General features: G+C 39.1%; 1 protein-coding gene across 1 annotated transcript; it reads right to left on the reverse strand.

The window, feature by feature from the left end:
- Positions 1–2,128: 2,128 nt before the first annotated feature.
- LOC117526625 (GTPase IMAP family member 7-like) lies at positions 2,129–5,525 on the reverse strand. The gene is made up of 2 exons (XM_034188679.1): positions 5,483–5,525; positions 2,129–3,604 (listed from the first exon to the last, which is right to left on the reverse strand). The coding sequence occupies exons 1-2, from the start codon at positions 5,523–5,525 to the stop codon at positions 2,145–2,147; spliced, it is 1,503 nt and encodes a 500-aa protein (XP_034044570.1). The 3' UTR covers positions 2,129–2,144.
- Positions 5,526–14,157: the final 8,632 nt, after the last annotated feature.

The following is a 14,157-nucleotide window of genomic DNA, read 5'->3' on the forward strand; positions in this document are numbered from 1 at the left end:
ACTTTTTAAGAGCTGCTTCCTCCAAACAGATTTATCACTTAGTACTACACTGTGTTGAGATGATTATATGAAGGATCACCAAACACATTGTGTCTTGGAAATGTTCGTTCATCTAGCCCTTGATTTGTCAACAGAAATCTGGCTGTACAAGAGACCATTTGCAATAATCCTTATATTTAAGGGTCATGAGGGAGGTGGGTGTGGCAGGAGGGTGACACTGGAGTTTATCCCAGTGGTCATTAGGTGAGAGGTGGGGTACACCCTGTACGGTCCACCAGTCTATCGCAGAGCCAACACACATAGACAGATAAACTTATTCACAGTCAATTTAGTGACCAATTCACCAAGCCTGCATGTCTTGGGAAGAGGAAGGCAGACTGACCTCTGGCTGACCTTGCTTGGAAACCCCTGTGTGTGTGTTCCACGTTTGGTAGACATCGGAGGAAAAAAATATCTTAATTCTGATCATTGTCCCCAATGGCCTTGACCTTTTTCCAAAACAAACACTTTAAATACAATATCTTGATAAGCACGGACCCCAATAGGCCTTACAGCCTATACTGGATGCCTTCTACCTCATGTGGATTAGATATTTGCATTAGGAGTCACTATGACATTTTCAGTCATTTTCCTACTGACCATAACTAAACATCAGTACACGTCAGATACTGGACACGAAGCCCTCAGAAAGGAGAGCTGATTAAAGTTTTGCAAATGATAGCAGGTCATTTGTGTCAGTTGGGTTTATGGCTATTGGTCACCATATCCTTTATTGGAAATTTACACCTCCTACTGATCACATAAAGTTTTATTGTACAGATTATTATTGTGAAGAACTCCAGATGGTCATTGCTGTCAATATTTACTCATCTGAACGTGATAAAATTCCAATTGAAGAAGAAATTGTAAAACATGTATTTTTCACAGGCTGCCTTAAATACAGAGCAGACGTCTTTATTGCTGACACAGCAACTCCCAGATCACTTTAGGGCTAAACATTTATCATGTCGTTACACATTCAATTGTCAGTGTGCTGAGGGAGTGTCAGATATCACCCTTATCAATGAGGGAAGTATGTTTTCAATGCTGCCACATACACACACACACACACACACACACACACACACACACACACACACACACACACACACACACACACACACACACACACACACACACACACACACACACACACACACACACACACACACACACAGCCTGTCCCAGCAGTCAGAGGGCAAGAGGAAGGACAAACCCTGGACAGGAGGGCCACCTATTTACAAATACACACATTCACGCTCTTTAGTTTCCTGTTCACCCAACCTGTACATCTCTGGAAGTGGGAGGAAACCGGAGCACCTGGAGGCAGAGGTGAGATGAAGTCACTGTCAAGTCATTCTCAAGTCATCAATCTGCAAGTCCCAAGTCAAGTCTCAAGTCAGCTTGCAAACAGTTGGTGGTCATTATGTCTTGAGACTTGAATTTGGACTTGCAGATTAATGACTTCAGAGTGACTTGATGAGCAGATTCATGACTTGAGAGTGACTTGATGATTTTGTCCCACCTCTGCCTGGAGGGAACGTATGCAAACTCCACACAGAAAGGACAAGGTGGGACCTTCTTGCTGTGAGGCAACAGTGCTCACCACTAAAATGTTATGAGTCCTATAGATGGAAGGATCCCGTGTGTGTGAGTGTGTCTTATTTTTATTTAATGTAATGCTTGAGTAAATAAATTAGGGAACATAGAGGCTAAGGAGCAGACATTTTTTTCTATTTGGATTTATTTTATTTACTTTTTGATTAACATTAAAACAAAAGGCTAAAACATCTCTAATTTGGACCTGCTAATATTTAATTAATTCAAGCGTATGTTACAATAGAATAGTACAGAATTCCCTTTAATACCATGGCACAACAAAATGCAGTAGCATTCCTGTTGGTGCATTCACACAAATCAGACACAGCTAACAAATAGGAAACTGACAAATGCAAACATAAGAGTATATAATTAAGATGTGCAGGTGTAACCCATGAAAACATTGTACTGTAATAGCTTGTTGTTGTTGAAGCTATCTACAATGGTTTCACTCTTGAAACAGAACACACACACACACACACACACACAGGTCAACATTATGTTAGTTACTGGATACAACACCCTATCCCAACACATTCTAAAGCCACATTCAGGCCCATCATTCCCATCTCTTGGACGTATCCTGTCACAAACGCCGCTGCACCATGTTTCTCAGCCGTATTCTGCGTCTTCCCTCCATGCTGTTTTTTGGATAACTGGGATTCCGTGCTGTCCCTTTCACGGTTTCCCATCAGGTTCTGTCCATTGGTACTTTCTTGGCTTAAGTTTTGCTCCTCGTGCTTCATTTTGACGAGTCTGAGCTCCTGTTTTAGGACCTCTTTTCTCGTCCTTTCCATCCTTTGAATGTCCAGCTGTCTTTCCAGTTCTCTCTGATTCGCTTCCCTCTCTCGCCTGAGCAGCTCTTCCACTTGTTTTGTTCTCTCCATCTCTCTCCTGTTCTGCTCTTCTAGCTTCTGGGTGACTTTATCGAGCTCTTTTTGCAAATCCACTCTCTTCCTTTCTTCTCCTTGTCTGATGGCTCTTTGCTTTTGTATTTGCTGGAATACCAACTCTCTTTCTTTTGTTTCATTTTCCCTTCTGTCCTTTTGGATCTTCTCTTCGATTGCCCGCCTCCTTTTGTCCTCCCGTTCAGCCTGCTCCTTCAATGCTTTAGTAACTCTGGCAAGTTTTTCTTGGAGAGCATCCCTCGTCTCCATTTCATTCACTGCCACTACCTCATATATCATCTTGACATTCTCTTGCTGATCTGTACCCAGTTTCTCTTTCTCCACCTCCTGTTTTGTCTTTAACTCATACCATTCTTGTAATATTATTTCGTCATCTCTTTTTAGTAGCCCCCCCTCACATGGAGACCTCTTCTCCCGCAGCTCCACCTTCTCCTCCACCTTCTGCAGCATCTTGCTCGTGAAGTAGGTCCCTCTGTTGGCTTGCATCATGTTGTCCACTAAGGCCAGAAGGTCAAACACCTGCTCCTTGGACTTGGAACTCTGGTTGTTGAAGACACAGTACCGGCCCCCGCATGCAGCCACCAGCTCCGCCAGGTCTTCACACTCCCCTAACAAGCAGTGCCTCACGGATGCTCCTTCTTCCAGGCAGTCACCGTGTGTGAAAACCACCACGGAGAAACTCAGACCTTGGGATCCTATCATCTGTTTGATCTGCTGCACTGCATCCTTCTCCTCAGGAGTGAACCTCCCAATCTGCAGAACAATCAGGAAGACGTGAGGCCCAGGGTACAGGAGACTAATGGTCCTTCTCAACTCCTTCTGAACATCCTGTGGATTCTGATTTGTGGCCAGTAATCCTGGTGTGTCCACAAGGGTGAGGTGTCGTCCATGAAATTCCCCACAGACTCTGTGACACTGTTTGGTGACAGAGGAGCAGCTAACCCTTGAATCAAAGACTTTACGACCCAAGATGGTGTTGATGGTGGAGCTCTTTCCGCTTCCAGTCCTCCCCAGTAAAGCCAGTCTGATGTCAGCAGAAGGGAAGGACACCTTCTTGGCTAACAGTGAGTAGTACAGAAAAGTAGGGAAAGAAGTGAAAAAGAGAATAGATGTCAAATATTAATGTTGAAGAGCAAAGGAAAACATGTGAAAAAGAACAAAGTAAAAAGTAATAATATCATGAAGAAATGATGGGAACAAAATCAAAGGGAATCTATCACAGAAGAAAGATATAAACAAACAGCTGATGATGTCATAAAAGAACAATGGTGAAGAGGTCAATCATCACCTTGTATCACAATAATTACAAATGATCTGCCGCCCACTTCAAATTCTAATTAACTTTTTAACCAAAGGACAACCAGTATCAAGATGGTCTCCCATTGCAGATTTTTGACATCCGATGCACAAGATTGTCCACTTTCACTTCAACAATATTACCCCTGATGGGGACCGACTATGTCCGGTTGTTGACTTTTGAGGAATCACAATTCATCACAATGTCACAATTTTTTTGAACATGCTCAAAAACGTCCTAATTGGTCACAGCACTCTACAATGCTACTATTATCCCAGATTACACACATTTCTTGCCCCGATTGGGTATCCGATTGAGGTTTTTTTTTTGGTGGGGGGGACAAAAAGTACACAATCAAGTGTCAATAATTGCCAATGGGAGACCGGCTTTACTCACAAACCCAACTATAGATAAGAAAAATGATTAAATGAAAAGTTGCCATAAAGCAACATTGTTAAAGAAATTAGATGGTTAATGTAACAATGAAAAAAATAAAAGACTGAATTAAAACTTTTATGGTGTTATAAAACAACAATAAAGAGATCAATCACATTGAAGAAGAAGCTGAATGGAAAATTTTTGATGATGTCATAAAACAATTTTAAATGGATGAAAGGCATATCTGTTTCACTATAGGAAAGAAAAAGGATTAAAGGAAGACTTAATTGTGTCATAAAATACCACTTTAAAAGATCAAATAAGTGAATTGATTTCACGAAGAAAAGAAAAGGTTAGAACACTTTAATGATGTCATAAAGCAACACTGATAAAGAGATCAATGCTATCACACATTGAGGAAGAAGCTAACATAAGTTTGTTTTTTGATGATGTCATAAAAGAACAACATTAAACAAATCAAAGGAAAAGCTGTCTCAACATGAAGAAAAAAGTTCAAAGGATACCTTTTAATGGTGTTATGAAGTGCCACTTTCAAAATATCAAATGGACTGATATCAATATGAGAAACAGAAGATCAAAAGAAAAAGCTGATGTCATAAAGCAACAATGAGAAAGAGATCACCACTATGTCACGTTGAAGAAGGAGCTAAAAGGAAAAAAAAAAAAATGATGGAAGCATCAAACAATCTCAATATGGACGGAAAACCCTTATTGGTATGGTACGTCTCCACTTTCAAAAGATCAAAAATCACAATGAAAAACAGAAGGTCCGAAAAAACCTGAATGATGTCATAACGCAGCAATGGTAAAGACAACACTATCACACAATGAAGATGAAGCTAAATGACAAATGTTTGACAATGACATACCATAAAAAGAAAGTTAAAGAGACCAACGGAAAGCCTGTCTATGAAAATATGAAGGATCAAAGGAAAATTTGAATGTTATAATAATGCACCACTTTAGAAAATTCAAATACATGGACTGATATTACTATGAAAAACACAAGGTTAGAAGAAAACTTTAACAATGTTACAAAGCAGCAGTCATGGAGAGAGCAGAAAAAAATATTACACAATGAACAAAAAACAAAACAAAAAAACAAACAAAAACAGTGTTAAAGAGGTTCAAGGAACAGGATTTTGATTTGTGTCCACCTGAAACTTAACTGTTCTCCAAGACAAGGGCTAAAAACAACAAATATAACTTCCTTGTTGTTGATAATTAAATCTAAATTTACCTGCACAGCTCTTGGAAGACAGCTGCTTGCTGATGGCTGACATGTTTTTGGTTGATAGCCTTCAGGAACAAAGAAAATGAAACTGCTGCATCACTATTTAGATCCTAAAATTGTGGGTGTGTCTGTTAGAGGTCAGCCCTGGTGTGAGGTCTCAAGTCTGAACTCTAACTGCCTTTGTCATCAGGTTTCTATCAGTCTGGAGAAAATGCATCCCAATACTTTGTCTCTGAATCACTCAACCCAGGAGATGTTATCGGTGTGTACACACTCCAGCACGGGGGGATTTGTGTGGAACACAGTGCAGCTCAGTTCAAAAACTTTGATTTGACTGAAATCAGAGCCAAGTCCAGATGACTAATCAGTCATACATACGTGTGTTACTCCACTTGATTAGATTAGAACTTCTGGGGATCAATACAATAAGTACAGTTGAATTCTGAGACCAGATAAACATGACTGGGGACATGAATGGCACAGTTCAAGACTTAAGAGCAGTACCAAAGGTTTGTATTTGCTGGAGCTGATGTTAGTCGCTCCTTTAAAGCTGTCTGATAAAACTGCCAACATATCAATAATTTTGATGTGTTTTTAATGTATAGTCTTTCTTCATGTCAGTATTATTTCCTGACATCAAGACAAACCCCATAACAGTGGACTTTGTTCCCACTTTGTGCATGTTCTAGTATTTTATGCCATTCTTTATCTTTTGCACCATCATACCAGGGGCGGATTTGTGAACTGGCATATGTGGGTAGAAGTCCAGGGGCCAGGTTTTAGTTTTTTCACACAAAAAATATTTTGGAGAAATAACAAGGAATCAGTGAGCCACAATACAAGAAGTGGCTATAGTATGAAAGACATACAAGGGTGATTCTTTAACTACGGGCACTATTGGCCTTGTAAATGTAATTTCCACCACACCTTTGCCTTACAATATAAAGCGCCTTGGGGCAACTGTTTGTTGTGATTTGGTGCTATATACATGTGCTCTGATGTCACTGTTTATCTCCATAAAAACGACCCAAACAATCTTTCATACAAACTGTTTAAAGGGACATTACAGTGTTGTTGTGGAAATTACAGCAATAGTGTGGGACAACTACATTTTGTTTGAAAAAAATCACAACAGTTGTATGACATTGAATACCCCAATTATGTTTTGATTATTTTACTGATATTTTATTCAGAGATATTTTAAAACATTAGAAAAAATGTTTCTTTACAATTCATTTTTATCATTGAAGATCAAAAGTCTGGGTGTGGGACAAGCACAAAACGGCAATATTTGCATATAATGATGCTGAAAAAAGGTGAAAAAGTCATCATAGACTACTAGAACAAATTTCTTAACACACTTTCATTGTAAAGATAACTATAAAAGTGTGAAATTTCCCCTTTTTTCTGTTTTTCATACAATATGATCAAAGGACATAATAAGTGCCCGTAGTCTAAGAATCACTCACAAAGAGCTTTTGTTGGGCACAAACTCACCTATACACAAATGCACACAGCCAGAGGTCCTCCTGTTGTGTTTCACACTGCGTGTGCACAAAACCTGTTGACCGAGCAACATGGTCAATAACGAGCAGGACTAACAGCTAATAACGGAACACTGTCCCATCGTGTGATGGGAAGTTAGCAGGTCAATTATTTCACATATAGCTCCAATAACAGTGAAAGAAACAAATACATTTTTTAGCTCAGAAATTTCATGACATGATGAAAACTGTAAACTTTATGATAAAAAAATTGATGTAAAATCATGTTTAGTACTGTATTTGGGTTTATAAAAGGTGTGTATGCACAATAGTTATTTTCTTATTTTTAAAAGCAAGTAGTAAACAGTCATTTGTGGTTATGCAAATTAAACTTATTGGTTACATTTATATACAGTATAACTACGACAAGTAATAGAAGAAAAAGATTTGTTTTTTATATTTACAGAATAAAGTCAAAATGTTGGGAATAAATTTAACATTTCAAGACTTGAACTTTTTAGATTTGACCACATCTACAAAATTAATTTTCTATACCCGCTTATGGAGTCTATCCCAGCTGTCAGAGCCAGAGGCGGGTACACCCTGGACAAGACACCATGCTGTCACAGAGCCACATGTAGACAGATTCAGTCACCTTCGGACTTACGGCCAACTTAAAGTTGCCAGTTCACCCAAGCTGCATATCTTTGGAAGTGGGACAAAGCCAGGGCACCTGGAGGGAACCCACACAAACAGGGAGAACACGCACACTCCACACAGAACAGACCAGGTGAGAAGCGATCCCATGACCTTCTTGCTGTGAGGCAAGAGTGCTGACTTGTACTTCAGAATCAGTTTTAGTAATTAGTAAATGAACTGCATTTATGTAGCGCTTTTCCATCCGTATCAAACACTCAAAGCACTTTACAATTATGCCTCACATTCACACAGACACACTCACACACCGATGTCGGGGTGCTGCCATGCAAGGTGCTCACAAAACATTGAGAGCAACTTGGGGATTAAGGACCTTGATTTTCCTGTCAGGGTGGGGTTTGAACTGAGGATCCTCTGGTTAACCACTAGACCATCACCTCCCGAAGTAATACAGACATTATTTCTGTTTTAACACAAACACAATGCAGTAATCAGGATCAGGACATGAAGGAGACTGTGCCAAAAGTTGGGTCTGCTGTGAAGAAGAAACCACAGAAACATTGAAGAATCAGTGATAGTCTCGAAATTTCAGTTTTATTCTTGAAATTCAAAACAAGAACAAAAAACCCTTTTTGTATTTTTTTTAAAAAACAACGCAAACATGACTAACAAGCTTGGAGACATACTTGGTTAGGACACAAACGCTAGACTCACTCACAGATGGGCGGCGTTCAAAGCTTTTTACTGAGGTGACAGGCGTGGTTCCATACACAAAAAGGCAGTCAGAGAAAAGCAGCAGTAACAAAATTATCGGGCGAGAGGCAGAGATCAAAAACAGGCAGGGAAGTTCAAAAGCACAGTAAGGTAGTCAGGACACACACACACACACACACACACACACACACACACACACACACACACACACACACACACACACACACACACACACACACACACACACACACACACACACACACACACACACACACACACAAAAACCTCTGAAGAAAGGCTGGAAGCAAAGGCACACGGCACAACAATCTGGCAAAATAGTAGGGAGGAAGAGAGACTTAAATAAGCTGAGTTATCAGCTGGTGATGCAGAGCAGGTGTGAGCAATCAGGGCGGGAAAAAGCAGAAGTGACACAACCACCACCAAGCACCCAGGTGACAGTCACAAGCACATAACCACAATAAAAGACAGAGCAAAAGCAATACAATACAAGATCACAGAACCACCAGTCTGATAGTGACGGCCAGATTTAACATGGTTTATTACTGTTTAATTGGTTAGGGGGTTTGTTTATTTTACTTATTTATTTATATTTAATTTAACTGGGCCAAAGCACAAGTCAATCAGCAGAAACAGTATTTCTGGTTTGAATTAATCCAACACCAGACAGTCAGGGATTTATTTATTTAAAAGGAGATTTAATTCATCCTTCCTCTAAAAATCACTTATATTGACCATTTCTGTGAAATAGCCTGTGACAGTGTCTTACAAAAATATTTACAGTTCAATACATTTGAAGTTTGACATTGACAAACATTTTAACCACTTACAGATGAAAAGAAATCATTAATATGAGCCCAAAATGTTGTTAAGACATGTAAGGTGAAGAAGACACTTTTTGTGTCCTGTAACTGGACATTTGATTGCTGAGTTTGAGGTTTGATTTTAATATATCCTGATAATCAGCTAAAAAACAAAACCCTGAATGTCTATGTCTTTGTTCTAATGGAGGGATGCTCCACAGAACACAAGATGAATCACAGCCCTTCCAGCTGGGCGCTGTGTCGCTGACCCTTGCACTCTTTGTGATCATGCAAAGAGTCATTCGGGTCATTCAGTGAGTACTTAAGGTTATTCAGCCGACGCACCAACTGTAATTGAGGAGAAAAAAGCATCATCTACTCAGTTAGAATGTAATGTAAGTAACTTAATGCCTATAGCTGGATGTCTGGCTGTTAGTTCATCTATAATGAAGAGTCCACACGTGTTCAAGGCTCGGTCTGTATTGCGTTACGTGAAAGCATACCTGACATCAACGGAGTGAGAGGCTTTGATGAATTTCTCAGGTGGCAGCATGTGTGTGTTAAAGTCTGACCTAAGTGTTGTGATTTTGCCCATTTATGTCCATGAAATCCTTTTGCACACACAAAACAATACAGACATACTGTATATCTTGTGTACATATGAGGACGTTAGAGGCATCTGCCAACTAAAAAAGTTACAACTTCATTGAATTGTCCCTCTTTCCGGGTGAGACATTATATCATTTGGTCGAGCTGATTTCATTTTGCTCACATTTTGAAAGATATGTTTAAACAGGCTCTACAGGTGTAAACAGGTGTTACCATCGTGACAGTCAAATAATACAAAACTACTGAGATCTCAGGAACCACTGGGACTAGAGAACAGATTGTGGGCTTAAATGACTAAGAGACTCTAGGTTTTTATTTCATCAAGTGGAACATTTTTCCTGAAAATTAAAGGAAACTATTGTTTTAACCTTCAACCTGAAGAAATGACTTCTTGCTGCATTTCCGTCACCACTGCAGCTTAAAATACTCAGAGACTCCAAGATCCCATTTCCTCCATTGAAATATTTTCTCCGAAAATGACAGGAAACACTTTTTCTGACCTTGAACCCCAACAGAAGACTTTTGTTGTATCCCAATTAAAGCTAGAGATGATTTTTAGGCTTAAAATACAATAAGATCCAAGTTTATATTTCCTCCGGCTGATTTTTTTTTCTGAAAATAACTGTCAGCACTTGTTTTGACCTTTGACCCCAAATATATATATATATATATATATATATATATATATATATATATTGCTGTGTTTCAAAAACATCTGTGCCATTTTAAATACAAAAATTTTTTAATTTCTACAATTATCTTCCTTAAACTCAAACTGAAAGCAAATCTCTACAACTTTATATAAATTCATAAAAAATATAAAAGCCAAGATGATGGGTTGCATAAGTAATGGAAAATGTGGAAAAAGTGAAGTGCTGTGAATACTTTCCAGATGCACTGTAAGTATTTTCCTTGACAAAAAAAATGTAAAAATGTTTTTTTTTTTATTTCGGAGCCCACTGGAACGGCTCCTCATTGCATCTTAGTTACAACTAAACGTAGCAACAAATTCTGGACTTAAAATTCAAATAGACCCCAAGTTTCTATTTGTTCCAACTGAACAATTTTCCATGAATTAGTGTCCCGGGCACTAATTCACGGGGCACAGTGAATCAGCTTAGAATACGTATAATGAAAAAAAAAACACATGATTATAAAGTCTTCTTCAAAATGATTAAATATTTTGTGATGCATATACAAACTAGAATCCAGCAAACTAGCTGTGTAATGTGTGTGTGTCTTATATAATGATACATGTCATTTAGAAACTATTATAAATACAACTATCATAATTTCTGTTCAAACATGAAAACAGTTGTTTATATACACAAATTATAGAAATAATTCATGGAAAAATGCATGTATAAGCTTCAACAAGTAATATTTGTCATCCACTTGATACTGGGGCTTAGTAAATCACTTTCTAGACTGATTCACTGTGCCCCAATTCACTGTGCCCCAGGTGCATGTGACACACGAGTCATGTTATCAAATAGCTGATAGTCTGGAGAAGACATAACACATGCTCATCAGTTGGATGGGGTAGTCTTCTAAATAATAACAATTTTTTGGGCCACCTTTCCTCTGTTGTGAGAAATAAATACAAAGACACTGACATCCACAAAATTTACTTTTGATGGGAAAAAACTTACTTCACTTGCCTCTTACCCTTTACTCTTAATGGGCCTCATGTATCAATGTTGCGCACTTGTGGCGTAAATTTACGGCGTAAACTTGAAATACACCAAAGTCGCCATGACATGTATCAAGCAGTGCGCACCTGCCTATTTCCGGCGTACGCCTGACGTGATCTTGATAAATGTGGCGGGTGGAAACGACCGTAATTATAATAAACGCCCATAAATATTCAGACTCTGCTTCAGACACACCCTCATTTTACGACATGGAAGCCGGAAAGACGGCAATGAAAAAGAACTCCACCAATCATGACGCGTGCCAATAGAGCGTCGTATCAATTGTTTTGTAGTATATAATCAATAAAGTGTTACAGTGGTCCCTCATTAATCGCTGGAGTTACATTCTAAAAAATAGCCCGTAATACGCGAAACCACGACATAGTCAGCGTTATTTTTTACAATTATTATAGACGTTTCAAAGCTGTAAAACCCCTCACTACACAGTTTATACACTTTCTCAATCAGGCATGAACATTTTCTCACTTTTTTCTCATGTGTAAACACTCTCAAAGTTCAAACCTTAGTAGGAAAATAATACCAAATTGTTTTCAGGCCCAAACATTTGTTTGAGAAATAAAAATAGAATGTTTTCCTATAAATAATTATGATGGCATTTAGAACTAACAAATTAATTTTAACGATCAACGAACGAGGTCGGACACATAAGAAATTATTAATAGTGACTCACCAGTATTTCACAGATCGGGCCTCTGCATCCTGGCGCTGCGCCTTTTCCAGTCACATCTCGCTGCAGCAGGTGTTTGTTTCCGTGTGACAAACACAGTTATGAGTAGTTGTTGGTGCTCTTTTCTCTTCTGGGCAACAAGATTCTTATAAACAGATACGCAGAACAGAGAACACTGTAAAAAAAAAAAAGGCATGCAAAATTGGACTAAATACTCCGCGAGACTCCGAGGGCAGGACAGGTGAACGGCGTTATAGCGAGGGACCACTGTATTCTCTTTTCACATGTCAATAATTCTTGACATGTGGATATTTGCTCGCTCAATTAATAAGACACGCCTAATCTGTCAGATTTCTTTATGTTTTAAATGTATTTTTGTATTTATTTTATTGTGACAATCAAATGGAGATGACAAAACCTGGTTGCAGCATGGGCGAATTAAGGGAATGACGAAACTACAGTTGTTATTATCAATTTCATAGTCTAAACGATCACACCACATGAAGTTAAGCTCAGCGCTGCTCTGGCTCCAGGCTCGAAGTCTGGAGAAAAAGGCGAGCAGCGCTTTCCTTCCTGTCAGCGCTGTTGCCACAGATCATGCTCCATAACAATCCCGCAAAGGCGGGATTTGTATTAATTATTATGTAGTATAATCAGGAAAGTGTTATTTATGTAACATATGCATTGATTTGTAGAATGGCACTGTTTATCATGTTGATCATTTACATTTTTATGTGGATTCCAGCGCTGGTTCATTTTGGTGTATAATTTACGCCACCTCTCGACCTGGTGTATATTTTCAGCGCAGCGTACGCCAATGACCACATTGATAAATGCCAGTAGCCCAGCCGTTTTGGCGTACACCCCATATACGCTCAAATATCGCCGTACGCAACGTTGATACATGAGGCCCGATGTATCCAAAAACAAAACACTAATTTATAAGGGGGATGCCTTTATGCACAAAAATATGGCATAACTGCTGCAAATATATATGTAGTTTTGCAGATATAGCTACTGATTCACTATTCCCCTATTTCAGTAACCACTAGGGCTTGAGAACAGATTTCAACATTAAATTGTTCATGGATCCCAAGTTTCTATATGCTTCACTGATTTAGTGACAGAACATGCCTTTTCTGACCTTGGACACAATGGTGCCTTCACTATATCTAAATTACAGTTAAAGCTTGGGGCAAATTTGGGGTTTAAAATCAAAACAACATCAACGTTCTATTCCAGTTGAACATTTTCAGTTAAAATGACTGGACACACTTGGTTAGAACTTTGACCACAATCAAATGGGCTCTTGCAGTATCCAGGTAACCACTTAGGGTAGATAGAAGATTTTAGCCCAAAACTAATCAGAGACACAAAGTTTTTGTTTGGTCCAAGTGAATATTTTTGTGGAAAATCACATACAAAAGATACTTTGAAGAGGTGGGGGCGGACTGGTTGCCAGCTTGGGTGGTTGCCATTCAGGGCCCAGGGTGGATCCATGGTATTGTGGATGTAGTGACACATTGCACCAATGCATTCTGAACCCTAATGAAATGCCCACTTACTGTATCTCCATAACTACACATTTATTCATTTTCATGTGTATAATTTAAAACTGAAATACGTTGTCTTCACAATCTGGGAGGCAGCTATTGTCATGCACCTTTGGAACAATTGAGGCGGCACGGTAAGTTAGTGGTTAGCATTTATGACTGACATCAAGAAAGTTGAGAGATCACCTCTTGCCCTTTCTGTATGGAGTTTGCATATTCTCCCTGTGTCTGTGTGGGTTTCCTCCTGGCACAGCGGTTTATTCCCACAATGAAAAAAAAAAACATGCTTATTTAGGGTCTGCTCCTTTCTCTGCCCCTGACCAAGGCAGCGTCTCTACATCTGGAGTTGGTCCCCGGGAGCCGGACTCTGGCTGCCCTCTGCCCCTAGTGGTTGGATTGTGTCCATCTGTAATTAGGATGGGTTAAATACAGAGGACAAATTTTGTTGTATGTACAGTATG

This window comes from Thalassophryne amazonica, chromosome 15, assembly GCF_902500255.1.
Source record: "Thalassophryne amazonica chromosome 15, fThaAma1.1, whole genome shotgun sequence".
NCBI lineage: Eukaryota > Metazoa > Chordata > Actinopteri > Batrachoidiformes > Batrachoididae > Thalassophryne > Thalassophryne amazonica.